The following is a 19,544-nucleotide window of genomic DNA, read 5'->3' as shown; positions in this document are numbered from 1 at the left end:
AGAGCCTCCCTCCAGCATCGCCGGCCAAGCCGCTTCTGCAGCTGCAGCTCCGCCTCGCCAGGGCTGCCTAACCTCCCTCCCTCCCTCCCTCTTTCTCTTTCTTTCTTTCTCTCTCTCTCTCTCGGCCGGGTTCCTGTCCCCCCTCCCCCCCCGCCAGCCCCTTTCTCTCCTCGGAGCCCTCGGCGTGCGCGCCTGCCCGGCCACCAAGCCGGGGAAGCGGCTGTTGGGAGCGCGCGCGCTTGCGGCGGAGCTGCCCTCTCCCGGCGGGGCGCGGAGCTGCGAGCGCCGCGCGCGTCCCTGCGCCATTTCGGAGGAGCGCAGCATCTGGTGTCCTTGGGAGAAGAGGGGCCGCGAGGCGGGCGAGAAGAGCGCAGGAGGAGCAGGAGGAGGAGGAATCCCGCCGACCTTTTCTGGGAAGGTCCTCCTGCATCGGAGCTCCAGTCCCCAGAAGTCTGCGCCGGGCTGGATCCGCGCCCGCGCCTTTCCATGGTCAGGTCGATGGGGAGGCACAGAGAGATCGACTCCCAGATGCAGACTCTTTATTTGGAGGTAAGCTCCGCTGTCCCCGATGAAAATAACTTCCAGGTGAGCATGTATATTTACACGACTTCTTACATAAGGTGCCTGGTTTTTGCCTCTTCAAGATCATTTGTCAACAAGGATGGACTTGGGCAAAGTCGAACATTTGGCGCGCACCCCCCCGCGCTTAAATATTTCTTCTTTTCAGGATCTTTCCTTTTGGTACAGTTGATTTTTCTTTATTTTGCACCCCCTCAGCTCGGCACCTGGGGGGGGGGGAGAGGAATTGTCTGCGCTGCCCTAGATCTGATGCAGTGGACGCATCACATCCAGGGGCAGAGGATTATTTCATATCTTTGGAATGGGGGGGGAGGTGTTTACACCTATTATTTTCTTGGTGGCTTCATGGCAATGTATCTAATTTGGCTTTGCATTCAAAATACTTCATTCTTTGGCTTCAGTATTGTGCTTCAATAATATGACAAAACTTTATTTTCTCTCACTATGACCAGATACAATTATCATTTGGTCTTTTCCTCAACTTTTGAAGCTGCAGTCTTACACATGTAAGACCAAATGAACTTGGAAGGATCTGTGTAAATATGCGTAGGATGGGCTTCAAGAATAAATTTGCACACTTGCACAAGTTTATTTAATGTTCCTAATTTGAATATGTTACTGCTGAGTCTCAGTTCCCTTTCTGCACAGTAACACTAAAACAGAATTTCAGCAGGAATTTTGCAGACCTCTGAATCAGCTGAATTTGAAGACCTTGCCATGTTAACAAAAGACACTTCTGCTTGTGGGGGGGGGGGGTGTGCATCAAAGACCTCCCCATCCCAATCTACACCCTCCTCTGTTTCACCTGCAAACTTGCTTCAGCGAGTTAGGATGCCTTCCAGAATGCTTTTAGGGGAAACAGGGCAGCCCAAAGGGGGGAAATGGGCAACAACCCATCCATAGTTTGCTTGGCAGGACCTCTGGATCCAAGCCACAGCCCCCCCCCCCTGCAATTTGTATCTTAAACCATGCTTGGACTTGGAGAAGATTGCAGAAGGTATATATTGGCATGTTCATGTATTAAGTGGAGATTCTTATTTCTGCCTGCATCTGTATACAATTTGAAATGGTGCTTGCTTATATATATATATATATATATATATGCAGGTTTTGGTGTCCTCGGGTGTCTTCCCGTGTAAAAGTTGGGGTGTCTAGGCGACGTTTCGACGAGGTCTCACTCGTCATCTTCAGGCTGGTGCTTTCGGCTTCTTGTTACTGGAACAGAGCAGGATCTCAGTGTTTGAGTTCCTATAATAGGAACTCAAACACTGAGATCCTGCTCTGTTCCAGTAACAAGAAGCCGAAAGCACCAGCCTGAAGATGACGAGTGAGACCTCGTCGAAACGTCGCCTAGACACCCCAACTTTTACACGGGAAGACACCCGAGGACACCAAAACCTGCATTCCTGTACCCGTGAAAATCTACGAAAGCATATATATATATATATATATATATATGCACCATTTCAAATTGTATACAGATGCAGGCAGAAATAATATATATATATATATATATATATATATATATATATATATATATATATATATATATATTGTTAATTGCTTCAGGATGCTTCATGGGAAGCAATTCATTAAAAATAAGATATAAAAAAATCCAAACAGGGTTCCCAATAATAAGGAAGAGCCCTATGTTCATACAACAGTTTTTAAAGACTGATCCAAGCACACTTACTTGGAAGCATTTTCCATTGAAATCCATGGGACTTATTTCCATGCAAAGTGCTTGCGAGTGAGTATTGTTGTTGAATTAAAATGTGAGGAGTTGCATATACTTATTTAGAAACTCTTCTTCATATTCTTCCTTTGCAGCAGCTTTGGGATGAACGTCACATGTGAGCGGCTATGACATCTGAAGCAGGTGAATCGGTGCGAGATCAGCTTTTGAAATGCAGCTGAAGAAAACAAAAGTCTTACCAATATTAACTGCCAGCCAAGGGAACAAAGGGCCTCGGTCATTGACTACATTGCCAAAGCAAACAAAAGTTGATAAAGCCAATACAATAAAGGCAAATGATGAAAACGGCAATTTTGCATATAAAGAAGCTGAGGAAAGTGAATTGCATCCAATAAGTTGTATTAAGTGTAGATGTGTGCAAGACATTTGGGCACCACAGTTGCATCAGCAGAAACGCCAAGATATTGAAGATGACTACCATGTCTGTAGCAAGCGCCCATTGAGTGTGCTGTCCACTCTCAATTTTCAGATTGCGCCTGCAGTTGCATTGGACACTGAAGCCCAAGAGAAAATGTCCCTGAGTAAGCCTCGAAGAGCCTTCAAAGTAAAAAACTTTCAGCCAGACAAATATTATTGTGACAAATGCCGATTTTCCACAAAGGATCTCTTACAACATAAGAAACATGTAGCTCAACATGAAAAGATCAAATTTATTTGTTCCCAGTGCGACTGGGTGTCTTACACCAAAGGGGAATTCCAAAGGCATACAGTGAAACATACTGGGAGATTTCCATACCAGTGCAAATACTGTGACTATGGTGCAGTTAGGCATGATTATATTGTCAAACACACAAAAAGATTACACGCAACTGAGAAGCAAGAAATGATTTCAGTTGCAAAAGTTGATCAAAAACGAAATTGTTCACCAGAGCATAATTTGGAGTGGAAGAAACATGGCCTGGAAGCTCCTCTGCAGTCCACACCTTCAACTTTATCTCAAATTTGTGGGATTAAAGATGAAATACCTGAAATTGATTCATCATCAGTTTATGATGAATGTAGTCAAAGTACAGCCTTCATACAAGATAAAAATGTAAATAAACTATCTGATGTCAGAATCCATAAAAATGAAGATGTATTGATGGAAGTTGAAGTTTATTCTCCAAAAAAAGGGCCTATAACACCTGGAATGCCATTAACAGTGGTTGCACCCGCCAAATTATGTGTTCCACCTAATTGTTTGGCACAAATTGTAGAAATTAAAAGAAATAATGGTACACAGCAGTTGATTCTTAAACTCATTCCTCCGAAAGCAACTACCTCTGAAGCTATGAATTCTAAAAAAGTAGAATATGGAAACCAGTGTGCAGAACAAGAAGAAAAAACGATAAAGAACTGTGTGCCCCCAACTCTTGAGTCCTGTGCTTTAGATAACGAGAATGACAAGAACTATCGGCATTCTGCCAGTTCTACTACTTTGAACTGCAGCTTGATAAATACCCAGGAGGAAAATGCTATTTGCAAAGAAAACACACACAGAGAATACGATCTTCTACCACCTTTAGCAGAGTTTTCTTCTGAAAAAACAAATTGCCCAGAACTCTTTCAAAAGGGAAAATGTTCAGAAAATAAACATACAACTTCCAGTTCAGATCCAGCCATATGCCTAGCAGCTCCCTCTTCCAAAGATAAGAACAAGTCCCAAAGTGATTTGTTAGACACTGTCCAGAAAAACAATAGTTTACCGCCTTCCCCGGTATACGGTAACATGTGCTTCACTTTAACTAATGCCAAAGAAGAACAATGGAATGAGCTTAGAGTAGCTGCAAAAACACGTTTGTTTGATTCTCATTTGTTTCGCCCTTTTGAAAGAGCTGCAGTGTCACAGCAGAATAAGTCTCTAGCTTCAGAGGAGCCTGAGAGCGTCTTAGGTGTGATAAATGGAATTAATGTGAAAAGAAAGAAAGATAATATGGAAGTGGAAGCACGCAGTATAAAATATGAAGGTGATTCAGTAGATGGTCCGGTGATCTCATCTGTGTTTTCCCTCAGCTCTGGCGCAGCAAATATCCCGGAAGGCATTAAGTGGGATGATACATTACAGAAGAAAAGGTCCACATCGTTGTTGTGCAGGAAGATTGCTCAGCTGATGTCTGCTGTAGAATCGAATGTGAAATCTCAATTAGCTGCTTCATTAAGACACAGTACCAGCCAAGCCTCTAAGGAGAAAGTGTTATCGCCAGAAAAAAAGAGTGAAAAAACTAGCTCAAATATGAGATCTGAACAAGAACTTGTGCCTTCTCCTCAGAGACCAAAAGGCGCCACTTTTTCTAATGAGTGTTCTAATAAGCAAGAACAACCATTGGAAACACTTAAAGAGGCTAAAACTAAAACCAGGGTGATTACAAAAACAAACACTGTTTCTCCGGCTTTCATTCCTCAAGGAACTGTACTGAGAGTGCTAAACTGCAGTAGTTCTGAGGCCCCAACTGAAAAACAAAATGGTGATGAAATGTCACCTTCCCCTTCTCGATATTGCAACAAAATGTTTATCCCAAGGCCAGTTCCTTGCTGTGTTTCTGCCAGACTTGACAAAGGTCCAACTTTGCCAGCTGAGAATGAAGTTAATGAGGTTTCTAGAAATCTCTGTGTGTCACATAGTCACACTTGCCACTCTTTTAGTTCTGTGCCAAGTTACGGCCAACAAAATGGTATGTTGTCATGTCAAAAAGGCAGCAGCCCAAGTGGGCTAAGCAAAAGGGCCACGAAAGGTGAAGGGCCCCAGAACAAAGCTAAGCGAGCACATTCTGCAAACACTTTGCCCCAGAAGAGACTCACAGCTCAAGAGGAACGCTTCCTTAAAATGGTGCCCACTCTCATGAGATGCCTTAGGCTTGTAGCATTCAAAAGTGATCAGCTAATAAAATGCCCTCATCGTAACCAGCCAGTGGTTGTCTTAAACCATCCTGATGTTGATTCACCAGAAGTAATTAATATCATGAAGGTTATTAATAAGTACAAAGGCAATGTCCTGAAAGCAGTTTTATCAGAAAGAACTATTAGCTGTCTCAGTGTGAAACGACATTATAAAAGACTTACTTTTCAGACTTTTGATAGATCATCTCAAGTGAAACAACAGAAAAAAGTAAGAATGACACGAAAGAAGGTGCACAAAAATAACTGCAAGGAGGTGGATTTGTCAATAGCGGAAGCATCAAAACAAATGTTTAAATGCTGGTTTTGTAGTAGGGTGTATGCTGAGCAAGAAGAATGGATAAATCATGGGCAGAAACATTTACTGGAAGCCACAAAAGGGTGGGACATCCTTTCATTTTCATTAGAAAGTGAAAAGTGAGAAACACTGATTACAAATTCTAGTGTCTCCTATTTTACAGAGCAGTCTCGGGACAATTTAGTACAATTCAGCCCAGTAGAATCACGTGTTGGTGCCCGTGTACTGTAACTGTGTTTTTTCTAGGCCAGCATTTTAGTCATAGAAGAAAGAAAGATGGTTGCTCTAGTATTCTGCTAGTGTTGATGGTAGAAATGTGATCCTGTGTTAATGAAATGGGACCAGCATAAGTAATCCTGTGAGATTAGAAATTGAACTACAGTCAAGAAGCGTGAGCCAGGGAGGGAGGGAGGGAGGGAGGGCAGGAAGATGTTGGAGCAAAGAGAATGTTGACTACGTGCGGTACCATAAGGAAACTGATTTAGTAGAAAAGAAATGAAAACAAATGCTTCTAGTAAAATGTAGTATTTCACCTCAGGTTGTTGGATGCTGACAGTTTTTCAGTGTGAATTTAGTGCAGGGTCAACCTTTTCAGAGTCGAGGGCCATTCGTATGCACAGAGTCTTCCCCATTCATTCTGTCAGTCACTGTGAAAACTGAAATCAGAACGCTGAACTAGATGGGGCTTTGGTCTGCTCCAACAGAGCTTTTCTTTATAATTTTCTCACCCCTGCCAGGTGAAATTTAAAGGGACTGTTTTTCTATGCCATTCCCTCCTGTCATCATTTTTCTTTGTCCAAACTTTATCTTGACATGCAGATCTTCAAGTCCCTTTGAGCATCAGGTTTGATGCTTGGCCAATGGGGAATGTGTGGCATGCTCTGTGGTTAGTACCCAGCTCTACCTCTCTTTCAAATCAGAACCAGTGAAGGTCCTGTGTGGGTGTCTGGAGGCGGTTGGAGGATGGATGGCAGCTAACAGATTGAGGTTGAATCCTGACAAGACAGAAGGACTGTTTTGGGGGGGACAGAGGGTGGGCTGGTGTGGAGGACTCCCTGGTCCCGAATGGGGCAACTGTGCCCCTGAAGGACCAGGTGCCCAGCCTGGGAGTCATTCTGGACTCACAGCTGTCCATGAAGGCACAGGTCAGTTCTGTGTCCAGGGCAACTGTCTACCAGCTCCATCTGGTATGCAGGCTGAGACCCTACCTGCCTGTGGACTGTCTCGCCAGAGTGGTGCATGCTATAGTTATCTCCCGCTTGGACTACTTCAATGCGCTCTACGTGTGGCTACCTTTGAAGGTGACCCAGAAACTACAACTAATCCAGAATGCAGCAGCTAGACTGGTGACTGGGAGCAGCTCCCAGGAAGTTTCTGAGCACAATTCAAAGTGTTGGTGCTGACCTTTAAAGACCTAAATGGCCTTGGTCCAGTATACCTGAAGGGGTGTCTCCACCCCATCATTCTGCCCGGACACTGAGGTCCAGCTCTGAGGGCCTTCTGGTGGTTCCCTCGCTGCGAGAAGCCAAGTTACAGGAAGCAGGCAGAGGGCCTTCTCAGTAGTGGCACCCACCCTGTGGAACACCCTCCCATCAGACGTCAAAGAGATAAACAACTACCTGACATTTAGAAGACATCTGAAGGCAGCCCTGTTCAGGAAAGTTTTTAATGTTTAATAGACTATTGTATTTTAATATTCTGTTGAAAGCAGGCCAGAGTGGCTGGGGAAACCCAGCCAGATGGGCAGGGGATAAATAATAAATTATTATAATTACATTATTATTAGTTGTCATGAAGCAGGAAACTGAGAGAATAGGTTTTCAGGAATGGCTGGATCAGGTCTGAGGGCAGCTCTCTGCTGATTTTGTTAAGTCTACAACTCTGTTACAGTGGTACCTTGATTCTCGAACTTAATCTGTTCCGGAAGTCTGTTCCAAAACCAAAACATTCCAAAACCAAGGCGTGCTTTACCATAGAAAGTAATGCAAAATGGATTAATCCATTCCAGGTTGTTGAAAAACTACCCCTAAAATGCTTTCCCCCACCGCCCCAATCAGTGCAATATTTCAATCTCTCTCTCTCGCGCGTTAAAGCAGCTGGGTTTCAGAGCGCTGCCAGAATGCTTTTCCTCACTGGACCGGCCAGCGTGATTTCTCTAACAACAGAAACACAACACTAAAAACGGAAGCTCAGGACACGTTCAACTTCAAAAATAATAATAATCGAGAACCAGAACGCTCACTTCCGGGTTTGTGACGTTCAGGTTCTAAGGGTGTTCGAGAACCAGGCTGTTCGAGAACCAAGGTACCACTGTATTCTTTTCTGACAGATTGCCACAAGTTTAGGACCCCATTGGTGCTATTTGCGAAGCTAAGATGTTTGGTCCCAATGTGCACTGCTTTACATTGTTCTACATTTGCTGTCTTGTGGCCTGTTCGCGTTGTTCTTTTGGAACAGTCCTCTGACCTTAGGGAATCAGGGTCTGCTTATTGGTAACCATTTGCTGGTATCCATTTTGTTCATTAGGAAGGACAGTGACCAGGCAGCATCTATGCAAAAGCTTCAGCCTGTTCAGGGAAATGTAAGTATATAATAATCACTTTGCTACTGTTGATTCAGGTTTCATTTATCTGTTTTCTTTTTTCATCATCTGTTTAAACAGCAAGGGTACAGTCTGCTCAGGAAAGTGCCTTGTGTGAAGAAGCACTGCAAGAAGACAGTGCTCTTGCACAGCTCTCATTCATTTCCATAGAACCTGAGCAGGAGAACTTCTTGCTCTTTTAGGTCTAGTTCATAAAACCGTACAGTTGTGCCAAGGCCTGAATATAGGGGACTTTTCTGACAATTAAAGTGATTGGCAATCAAGACTTTGAAGTAAAATCCCAATAGAAGAATGCTTTTTTTTTTTAATTTTCTTGTCACAAAAGAAAGTTCAGCATCAACTCTCTTATTAAGAATGATGAGCACATTTCAACAACCACTCTACTTTTACTTGGAAAAAGAAAGAAAGAAAGAAGAAGCTATTACATGTTTGGACTTCAATCACAACATGAAAAATGGAATACTTGAGATGGTTGCTATTTTGACATCTTTTCTAATGTATTTAAGTTGGGGAATATTTTTGTGCTTCTGGACCCTAAATATTTTATCTTCTGAAACTTTCACAAAGCACATTTTATGGCTGGTCTTTTAAAAATTAAACTCTTTGTAATACAGTGTTAAAACTGAATGTCTGGTTCAATCAGAGCATCTGTTGATCAATTCAGTAGAAGTTCTTTACCAGACTTTTCTCTTCCCCTCCCCCCTTTCATTTATGGCTGAAATGGGTCAATTCCCATTTTTGCCTTTCACACCACTGCAAGTACTTGAAAAGTTGTAAGAATCTGATGTATTTCAGTGACTGAAAAGGATGACGAGAACTAAGGTTTTGCCTGCTTTGCTTGGTCAATTAGCAGCTAAGGCTGTAATAGTGCAATGGGTTGTGAATGTGGTTAAACCTGCCCTGCGCCCACCTCTCACCTCTTTCAGTGCCTGATTTCATGGCTGATGTTCTCTGGTTTCATAGCAACCTTGGATATGCAGATTGGCAAAGCCCTTTTTGGCTGTCACTTGCTTATTTCCTCCTTTATTCCTTTAAAAAGTCTTGCCTGCCTTAGCCTGGGGCAGCAGAGCCTCAGTTTTGAGATCTGAATATCAAGGTTCATGAGCAACTTGCATGAAATTTAACCTCATCTATGTTAGTACCTCACAGGCTAGCAATTGCTTGCTTTTTTTAGTCTAGGTTGTTTCAATAGTCCTATAACCTTTTAATTAGAACAAGATGAACAATACTTCATCTTTACATGTGTGATACTGGAACAACTAGGGCATTCATATTCCAGGGTACTACCATGCATGTTTGTTCAGAACCAAGTCATGTTATTTGGTGGTCTTTGTTACCAGAAAAGTGCATAAGATTGCAGCCTAAGGGCCAGAACTGACGAGAAGCCGCTCTTGCCATTAGGAAAAATATGGATGGCTTTTAAAAAGTTAAACTTTCAATTGTGTGAATATTGTCTTGTCTGATTTGGCCCGTTCTCTGACATCAGGAAGAAATGTTCTTTGGAATGGACTGGCGCAGCAAAAATGGAGGGTTTGAAATCTGTACAGCTTTATAAGCACATTAGATATGGCATAAATATTGTAAAGGTAAAGGACCCCTGGACCCCTTAAGTCCAGTCAAATTTGACTATGGGGTGCAGTACTTATCTCCACTTTCAGGACGAGGGAGCAGGCGTTTGTCTACAGACAGCTTTCCAGGTCATGTGGCCAGCATGACTAAACCGCTTCTGGTGCAACAGGACACCATGGTGGAAACCAGAGTGCACGGAAATTCCGTTTACCTTCCTGCTGCAGTGGTACCTGTTTATCTATTTTGTTCTGGTATGCTATCAAATTGCTAGTTTGACAGAAGCTGGGACAGAGCAACAGGAGCTCACCCTGTCGTGTGGATTTGAACTGCCCACCTTACGATCAGCAAGCCCAAGGCGCTCGGTGGTTTAGACCATAACACCACCTGTGTCCCTAGGAAATATTGTAATGTTTTGTCTCCAGAGGATCCTGTAAACAGAACACTTTGTACAGTATAGCCATATGATTAGTTCCTATAAATTGTATATTGTTCATAATATAGACACTGTTTTATTTTAAAAGGCTAACTTTTAGTAAATTGCTAATTGTATTACAAGTTTCATGGTAATTCCTTTCCCAGTATACTCCAAATGCTGCTTTCTGAAGAGAACCTATGTTCCATTAAGTCTCGTTTATCCAGATGTGGTTGGGCAGGTGGTAGAAGGCACTGGAATCTTAGTTGCAGCATCAGCGGGATGCCATAAGCCTTAGAGATGCATGAACAACTCTCATGAGAAAGCTGGAGCTGCCCTTGTTACATTGCCACTTTAACTGAGCCTCTGCCTGGCTGTGCCTTGCTTCTCATCCCGCTCAACAGTTAAAGGACTCCCATCCAATGAACTGGAGCCAGTTCTGTGTCAAGTTATTCACAGGGAGAGTGTCTGGGACTGGGCAGAGGAGGAATGGTGGAAACTGCCTCCCCATTTTGACCTTTCCAGGGAGGAGGAAGAGGAAGACAATGTAGATTAACAGCAGGGGTTTGAGGGAGGTAGCAGCTCAGAGGCAGGTGAGGGGGAAAGCTGGGAAATAATTGGAGAGCCAGAACAACACCTGGCTGACACGGTATCTTTAGAAAGCATTCCAGACCCTTCCTCTCCCAGAACCTGGCAAGCCTTAAAAGTAGGAGAGCAAAGAGCTCAAAGACAGAGGGCATGTAGCAGTACTTGTATAGGAGATGAATGAGGAAGTGGGAGAGATGGGTGTGTGTGTGGAAAATCACTCAGGACAATGCCATTATCCAAGAGGCTGGGTTCTATAGCCTCTGTAAAGACTGAAATAAAACAGGACAGTAAGAAACTTTTATACTTATACTTTCCTGAGCAACCAGCCAGGAGCCGCTGACAACATCCTGATGGAGAGGAGCTCTGCTAGAAATGCTTCCACTAGGCCTAGTCAGATTACTGCTGTGTTTCTTATGCTCTGCCTTACATGGTGTAACCTGGAGATCTGCTTGTGCAAAAGATGCCCCCTTGGTTTCTTGGGAGTCTTCCGCTTTGCCTTGTCAATATCTGCTTTTCTATTAAACTTTGCTGCATGTGAGGTTCTTCCATTACCCCTTCCTCTGCTGGAAAAACAGCAACAACAGTGCAAACCCACACAGTACATGGGTGGGGACCTAAGCAGTGCATTCAAAATATTGCTGGTTGTGATGTACATGTATGCTCTGTGATGGGTGGAGGGAAAAGCACGGCTGCTTCTGCATTGCATACATGCATAGACCACCCTGAAAAGTGCCAGTTGCACTTTGTTTTTTGTATTTGCCTGTGTCGGCCCTAATCCACTGAAGTGTTCCACTTTTGATATATTTTGATATTCTGAGGCACCTGCTGTCAGAAGCACTAGAGTCAGTTTTCTTTCCATATCTTGTCTGACTTGGGCTGTGCTTCTGGGACTAGGCACTGGTGAGTCCTGGCTGTGTCTGCCACATCTTAAAAGATTACAAAAAAGAGAACACGTACTGTAGTGCATTGTGGGTAGCAGGTGGTTTCAGTGATTTTTCTCCAAGGCACCAGAGTTTGGCATTTACTATTAAAAATGAATACATAGTAATAGTAAGTTTGAGTTAGGGCACAAAGTGGCAGAGATCACCACTATAGAAGAGAGTGTCCCTCCAATCTCCAAAGCAGACAGGATCACCAGTGAGGTCCGCCAAAGAAGATGCAGTCTGAGGAAGAAGGTGAGCGTTGACCTTGTAGAAGTTCTTGGTTTTGGAGACTGGGGGTGAGTGGGGACTCAAGCATTCCCAGGCATATCTGATGATTTTGTGTGCACCCAGACATCATATAACTCTATAGGAGGGCAGAGAGCAGGGTTTCAGTGTCAGCTACAACATCTGCTTAGAGCAGTTTCCCAATCCAAATGCCAGGTATGTGCTAGAAGGAACTCTACACTTCTCCCCTATCCTGGCCAGTGGTTCTTTTATGTCCTGCCTGGGTTATGGGTCATAACTCGCTCCCAGGAACAGGAGGAATTTAGACCTGTTTCTGGGAGCATTCTCCTTGATGTGAACATTGCAGGTTTCATATTTGATACACAAGCAACAGTTTTGTAATTCTACTGTTAGGAAGAGTCATTGTATGCTACAAACTACAATATGTTTTGTTTGGGGTTATTGTCTGTGTTTAGCTAAGACAGGGTCCTCTAGGTGGGATGGTGCACTTGCTGGCCCCAGTTTGGCTTGGGGTGGATGTGAGGCCTGGGCAAATTAAAGGGTATTTTCATCACACTTGAAAACATTGCAGTTGGTGCCAGGCAGGCAGTACCTGTACAGATCGGGTACCACAATGCATATTCCCACCCCAGAAGGTGGGATGATTTGTAGAAGAGCCTCTAACCCAGGGGTCAGAAACTTTTTTCAGCCATGGGCCGGTCCACCGTCCCTCTGACCTTGTGGGGGGCTGGACTATATTTTGAAAAAAAATATATGAACGAATCCCTATGCCCCCCAAATAACCCAGAGATGCATCTTAAATAAAAGGACACATTCTACTCATGTAAAAACACGCTGATTCCCGGACCGTCTGTGGGCCGGATTGAGAAGGCGATTGGGCTGCATCCGGCCCCCGCGCCTTAGGTTGCCTACCCCTGCTCTAACCTATGTAATAATTGAGCAGCTCTGCAGGCCAACCTGCAGAACAGTGAGACTGAATGGAAAGAAAAGGGAAAGAGTGGGTGTCTGGAGGCGCAATTGTAAGTAAGCACAATATTATGTGAATTTGTTGCCTGTTTACATTGCATAGAAGTTAGACTGATGCCTTAACTTGCTGTTTCCAAACTCTACCATGCATGCATGAATTTCTAAGTGGTTTAACTCTTCTCTCAAATGGAAGACTAGGTTAACAACCCCAGTTGCTTACAAAAACGGATGCTTTTTGCCATTGGAACAGCAGTAAGTCTTGCATGATGCCAAGCCATGATCAGCCACCCACTGTTCCCTGTCACTAACATAAAAAGGTACTTTAAAGAAAAGCAAAAATGCCATTGTTGAGAAGATGATCTAGTGCCTCCCTATTAGATGAAAAAGTATTTGAAGATGGTGAAAGGGCTGTGTCATAATCTTCCTGTTGGATCTCTTCCTGTCGAGTCTATCACAGTCTTGCTGTGCGCACAGAAAATGAATTTCATTATGTTTTATCTCTGTTTGCTTCTGTCCGTTTATTATTTTTCTCACCCGTGATGTGTCCAGAATCTTAAAGAAGTCTGCTACCAAAACTTAGCAGTCATTTCTCAGGATTTTCCCTGCAGCATTTTAAGTTATTAACAATAGAAAATTAATTTGTGGAAAGTTTTACATTTCAGGCAGTTGGAGATTGAGCGAAGGAGGATAGTTCTAAGGGCAAACCGCACCCTTAAAGGATCTTTTAAACTGGCTCCTTTTTCTTTAGGAGAAAAAGTAGCTCCTGGCCTCTGATCTGCTACAGGCTTCTGATCTGGATTGAGGCTCCAAACTATGTTTCTTCTGCACATTCGCTCCCTCTCAACACTTGCCCCTGAAAGTGCTGTTTCTGAAAAACAGATCCAGATAACCAGCGTCATTCTGTTACGAGTGTCTACTTGGACTCCCCTGTGCACAGCCAGTGTGTTCATATACTGCTGAGGGGTTTCCATTCTTTTGCTGGAGTTATGGTGTGTGCTTCTTTATGCCCACAAGAAACTCTCAAACAAAGAAATAAAGAAAGGTTGGTTTATTATATAAAATAGGAGTTACAGAATATATTAAAATGCTGCTTTAGACAGCAGTTACAGTAGTAAAAAGGTAAAGGGATCCCTGACCATTAGGTCCAGTCGTGGCCGACTCTGGGGTTGCGGCGCTCATCTCGCTTTACTGGCCGAGGGAGCCGGCGTACAGCTTCCGGGTCATGTGGCCAGCATGACTAAGCCGCTTCTGGCGAACCAGAGCAGCGCACGGAAACACCGTTTACCTTCCTGCCAGAGTGGTACCTATTTATCTACTTTTGACATGCTTTCGAACTGCTAGGTTGGCAGGAACTGGGACTGAGCAATGGGAGCTCACCCCGTCGCGGGGATTCGAACTGCTGACCTTCTGATTGGCAAGTCCTAGAGCTGCCCAAGGTCCCAGCTCACAGAGGACCAACGCCAGTTCTTGTTATATACAAAAGTCTTTATTAAGGTTCAGTTTCCATTCCAAAGCCGCGGCGCGCAGCTCTACGTCTCAACCCTAGACCGCTGAAGCTCCGTCTGAATCTCCTCCCTTCAGACACCAGTTCAAGACCCTAGCCTTGCTCCACCTCTTCCTTTGCTCCTTTCTCCTCTGGGTCCGTCTGCCCGCCGGGGTGTTGCCCTTTCTGGACTCTTCTGATGCTGAAGAATCTCCGGATTCTTCCCCCTGCCTCCGGCGTGCTTTAGGACCTGGCTCCCAATCCTCGCTCCCAGCTGTCCCACGCGCCTGTGCATTTGAACTTGGCGCACGCGCCCAGCCGGCAACTTTCCTCCTGACCGTTACGCTGCTTCTGTCACTGCTTCCCCCTTCGGGGGGGCTCGCTGGATCTGACTTCCCCTTTGTTCCCTCACTCAGCGATAGGGGCGTGGTCAGCCCTGACTCATCCTCTCTTTCCCCTGGAGGGGAAGCCGGTCCTGACACATGGGACTCTTCCCCCCCGCTACGCTCTGGTGGGGAAACTGGTCCCGATCTCCAGCTGCTGAGTCACTGCTGGTTCCTTGCTTCTGGTGCGTCCCTCCCGGGACCCCCCTTGCTCTGGCTATCGGTGCTCCCTTCTGGGAATCTTCCGAATCACTGGACAGACTCATGGACTCTCTTCCCCCACTGTCATCCTCACCTGTGCTGCCCTCGGATTATTCTCCTTCGCTCTCCGCTTCCTCTTTCCCCTGTGCCTCTGCTCCTGAACCCCTGACACCTAGGCTCTGTGGTTTAACCCACAGCGCCACCCGCGTCCCTAGTTACAGTAGTAGCAGGTAGCAAATTTACAATACATACACACCTTAGTTAAAGAGTATTCCCTAATTATTCTAAAAGACCTACAGAAATGTGGGCATAAAATAGAAGTGGAGAGAAGGGCGGTTTATGTGTTTGACATGAGCATGTCACATGGTGTGTGCACCTTGCCACAGAATATTGAGGGGCCTGGCTCCCTCCTTGAATTTTTTTTTTTGGGGGGGAGGCTCCTCGCCTGACCCCCGCCCCATATGGTGCCCCTGTTTGCAACTGCCTGGTGGTTCAAACAATCTTTGGGTTGCTTTTTATTATTATTATTAAAGGAGTTGAATCTCCACTACTTCCTTTAGGGTCCTTAAGCTACCTACTCTCACAAGAGGGAATGAACTGGTGTCGCTGGGATCCAGCAAGTCTGCTTTATGTTACGAGTGCCACTGGGGATAGGCCAAAAAACACTCGGTGAGCCAAGCTGGAGGAGTCTCTCTGCCGCTCAGGAACTCATCCCCTCAGGCCAGTGGTCCAGGACACACTTGCGGCTCTGCCAGCACTTCAAGAAAGTGACAAAACTTTGTCTCTTTAAATGGAGGGGAACCACAGCTGCCTTGTGGCTTGAAATTAAGTCATCTGCCACAGAAAACAAACAAACAAACAAACAAACAAACAAACAAACAAACAATTATTACTGGTCTTGGGCGATTCTTTCATCACCATCTTATTTGTATGCCACCTTTCCCTAGTTAAAACCAGGGTGTTTTTCCCCCAACTGGAACTCACCAGAATTCAGTTCTGGCCCCTCTCAAGTGGGCGCCATTGCCATTCTGAGAGAACAGGGGAGACGTTCATGATGAGTTCTGGCGCCTCTTCTTCTAGAAAAATAGCATTGGTCAAGGTGGCTTACAATGTGAGAAAATTGACATAATTGCAAAAGTAGTCATAAGCTATAAATAAAACACATCAAAAAGTGTGCAACAAATTTCCCCATAAATTGTAATATGAGCTAAAAATAACGAGACAAGAAATTAATATCAATAATGACAACAACCCTCCCACCCCAACAAAACCACCTAAAGAATATTCCAGCCCAAGAGCTTTTGTAGCTGGAGTCAGTCTGGCCCCGTCCCCCCAGGCCAGGTAGATAAAGGTTTGCATGGCAGAGAGCAGGGCTTCCAGAACTTGCACCCTCAAGATCACTTGAAAGGCCTGGGACTAGATCTGTCTGAATTGCCCGTTCCTCCAGCTGTGGCTGTACCCCTTGCAGGGTCTCTTAGAACCAACCTGCCCAAGGAGAAGCGCAGCAGCCAGGGAGGCCAACTGCCTTCATGGCTGTTTCCACTTGATGTGGCTCCTCCATCATTTTGGTGGAGCACCTTTTATGAAAACTGTGAGTGAGAGGGAGTTCTAGGGCTGGTTTTCTTTGGATTTTTAAAATTATTTCATGCATTGCCTTCTCTACTTGTGCAGTTGCCATTTGTGAAAGAAAGGTAGAGTCCTATGCCGGTCAAGAGCTTTATTTTGGGTTAAGGGGAGTGATGGCAGCAGGAAAATATTAAGTGAAAATAATGGGCCTGCTGAGGGCACCAGTCTCCATGTGGGAGTGGCCCAAAGGGCCACAATAAATGTGATAATGGGTACCCCTGTAAATCCTTAAGTGTGCTTCTAATTGAGAACTTACGGTAGCCTGTTACTTTATGAAACTGATAATTTTGCAACATTTGCCGCCCTCATTGGCGGCAGGAAAACAGCTAATGCAGTCATACCTCATGTTGCGTATGCTTCAGGTTATGTGTTTTTGTGTTGCATCCTGAGGCAACCCGGAAGTACCGAAACGGGTTTCTTCTGGGTTTTGCCGCTCGCGCATGTGCAGAAGTGCTAACATGTGCAGACTTACATGTGCCGACGTAGTGCTTCTGCTTGCGTCAGTTCCCTGTTATGGATGGGCCTCCAGAACGGATCCCATCCATAACATGAGGTTCCGCTGTACGTAAATCAGAAGATACAGCACAAAAGGTAAGATACAAGTTGCTACAACATGCACACAAAAAGCTTTGTGTAACGCAGAGTATTCATGTGAAGGCCATGGAACAGGGGGGAATCAGAGCCTAGTCAGCAGAATTAGCCAATGCTGTGCGCAAGTCCAATAACTTGGAATGAGGTAATGAGAAATACTTTTATGCGTATGATTGGTCTATCAATGAGGTAATGATGTACCGGTATATGACTGGTGGAAATTGAAATGCTTTGTTTGAAACTTTATAAATACTGCTTCCTGGACCACTGGGTGGGGTTGCAACATTTGCAGAGTAATCCCATTGTGACCTATTGCTTTGCAAGAAGGTTGGACTCCTAACTCCTCTTGTTTCTGAGTTTTATTGGCGAAGACTCAGAAGATAAGGCATTTTTGGGTTTGCTACATCCATGCTGCCCTACTGTTGGCCCAAATGGACGAGAATGTGGGTGGCACAGGGCTGCCCCCCATTTCACGTGCCATAGCTGCACCAAAGGAGGGGTACCAGCCTGGCCCTTGCTGCTGGAGTGACACCCTTTGATCACAGACTGGCTCTTGAGCCCTCCTTACCCCACTCTCTCTAAGCCAGCCCCTCGGGGTCCGTGGAGGGCGACAGGAGAAGCATGCACTAGCCATGTGCCCCTCCATCCCAGCCCCTCAGTGAGGCCGCGATCAAAGGGCGCATGGCGTCCTCCTCATGCCCCCCTCCCTGAGCCGTTTTGTGAGGCTGGGATCTGATCAGCACCCCTGGCTTCAAGTGCACAAGAAAGGGAATGTATTAGCTGGAGTGGGGAAATAGCTGAAATATATTGGGGTTGTAAATGGGGTGGGCAGATACAGTATGTCAGACACAGTATCTCAGCTTCTCATTTTTCCAATCATAAGTTCAGTTCTTTACCTTCCTATATCAGTTTGTGAATGATTTCTTTTTAAATGCCCTTAGGAAATTCAATCAGTTTTTTTGTTCAAATTTCTCCTACCTACCTAATCAAGTCAAATCAGAATTTATTGGTAAACCAAATACAGATTATAGCAAAAAATAATAAATCCCACTATACACATCTTTACAAAGCTGTTTTCCCCAATATAATGTATCTTTGTATTTTATTTTCACTGATATATGCATATCTTTGCACACTTTGCCCCAATATATACAATTTTGCGCAAATTTCTTGACTGGAAGACTCCATTGCAAAATTCAGATAGCTCTGTTTCAGTTCACACATTGTTTCAGAACATGTGAATTTGGTGAGTTCACCTTTAACTGCGAACTGGATCAAATCCCCCCTCCCTTCCTAGTTGCAAGCACCTTGTGGAAAGCCAGCTCTAGAGAGGAGAAAGAGAAACCAACAAGTTGGGGAAAGCAAGGAGATTTATTCTATTGAGATTTGGTTACTTGCATATATATATATCCATATAAAAAAGCCCACTGATGAGAAAGGTCCCTAAACTCTACTTACAGATAAAGCACCCATCAGGCAGATGCCGTTAATAACTCTGCTTTTGCGACCATACTATTGTTTAGATTTTCCGTCTTTGCTTCCTACGGCCATCCTAATGCAATTCTGAGATCATTTCTGAGATCGAGCCATTTGTGGACAGACATGTTCCAGCCCAAGCTATTTCTCTGAGTAAAGCAGAGGTAAATGATGCTCCCTTCCCTGTCAGGCCCAACACTTTAAAAAGACTTGCTGAGCCACTAAGACAGAGCACCCTCCTTCTACTTCCCCTACGTCTCATGGTTCTGCATGAAGCAAGTGCTTCACCCTGGGCAGGTACGTCAACATGTGCTACCAAGACAAAGTGGGGTATAAATATAGAAAATCAGTAGGAAATAAATGTTAGCAAATTCTATTCATGGGCATTGGGGAGGTGGGAGAGGAAATGTCTGGTACCTTCTGTCTGCTTCTTCTGTCTACCATAAAGGGTAAAGGGACCCCTGACCATTAGGTCTAGTCACGGACGACTCTGGGGTTGCGGCGCTCATCTCGCTTTACTGGCCGAGGGAGCCGGCGTACAGCTTCTGGTTCATGTGGCCAGCATGACTAAGCTGCTTCTGGCGAACCAGAGCAGCACATGGAAACGCCATTTACCTTCCTGTCGGAGCAGTACCTAATTTATCCACTTGCACTTTGATGTGCTTTCGAACTGCTAGGTGGGCAGGAGCAGGGACTGAGCAACAGGAGCTCACCCCGTCGCGGGGGTTCGAACCGCCGACCTGATCAGCAAGCCCTAGGCTCTGTGGTTTAACCCACAGCGCCACCCGCATCCCTTCTGTCTACCATACGTGCATGCATTCAAATTTTGGAAAGTGAAGCCTTCATTGGCTATGCATTTAGGCACCTCTTAAGATATCGTAACCAAATTTTGTATGATGGTTCCCAGGATCAAGGACCAGGCTTTTGTCTGTGCTGTGATACAACCAGGCACCATTTAGAGTCTAGGTGGC

The 19,544-nt window shown here is 44.9% G+C and overlaps 1 protein-coding gene and 1 long non-coding RNA gene across 11 annotated transcripts in view; one reads left to right on the top strand and one right to left on the bottom strand.

The window, feature by feature from the left end:
- LOC309378028 overlaps window positions 1-19,544 on the bottom strand; it is a 520,733-nt gene that overhangs the window by 137,156 nt on the left and 364,033 nt on the right. The window lies entirely within an intron of this gene.
- ZNF518B (zinc finger protein 518B) lies at window positions 239-15,771 on the top strand. Of its 10 annotated transcripts, XR_014171775.1 has the most exons (5): window positions 239-585; window positions 2,410-5,590; window positions 8,034-8,088; window positions 13,012-13,130; window positions 15,441-15,771. XR_014171775.1 is itself a non-coding variant. In XM_081925551.1 (4 exons), exons 2-4 carry the CDS (start codon window positions 2,487-2,489, stop codon window positions 13,078-13,080), a joined length of 3,228 nt encoding a protein of 1,075 aa, XP_081781677.1. In that variant the 5' UTR covers window positions 239-585; window positions 2,410-2,486; the 3' UTR covers window positions 13,081-13,781. The 10 variants fall into 10 exon arrangements, 9 of the variants coding, with proteins under 9 accessions (XP_081781677.1, XP_081781674.1, XP_081781681.1 ...); XM_081925551.1 differs by lacking the exon at window positions 15,441-15,771 and having other exon boundaries at window positions 13,012-13,781; XM_081925548.1 differs by lacking the exons at window positions 13,012-13,130; window positions 15,441-15,771 and adding an exon at window positions 8,170-10,227 and having other exon boundaries at window positions 240-585; window positions 2,410-5,420.

This window comes from Podarcis melisellensis (assembly GCF_964234715.1).
Source record: "Podarcis melisellensis genome assembly, chromosome: 9".
Classification (NCBI taxonomy): domain Eukaryota; kingdom Metazoa; phylum Chordata; class Lepidosauria; order Squamata; family Lacertidae; genus Podarcis; species Podarcis melisellensis.
This window is presented reverse-complemented; position numbering and strand designations above follow the sequence as displayed.

Bases quoted from the DNA above. Each gene is read 5' to 3' on its own strand.
- ZNF518B (XM_081925550.1), top strand. From the start codon at position 2,487: ATGCAGCTGAAGAAAACAAAAGTCTTACCAATATTAACTGCCAGCCAA. The intron at 5,591-8,033 runs GTGGGACATCCT...TTTGTTCATTAG, and splicing joins TTACTGGAAGCCACAAAAGG to GAAGGACAGTGACCAGGCAG. The intron at 8,089-8,169 runs GTAAGTATATAA...CTGTTTAAACAG, and splicing joins TTCAGCCTGTTCAGGGAAAT to CAAGGGTACAGTCTGCTCAG.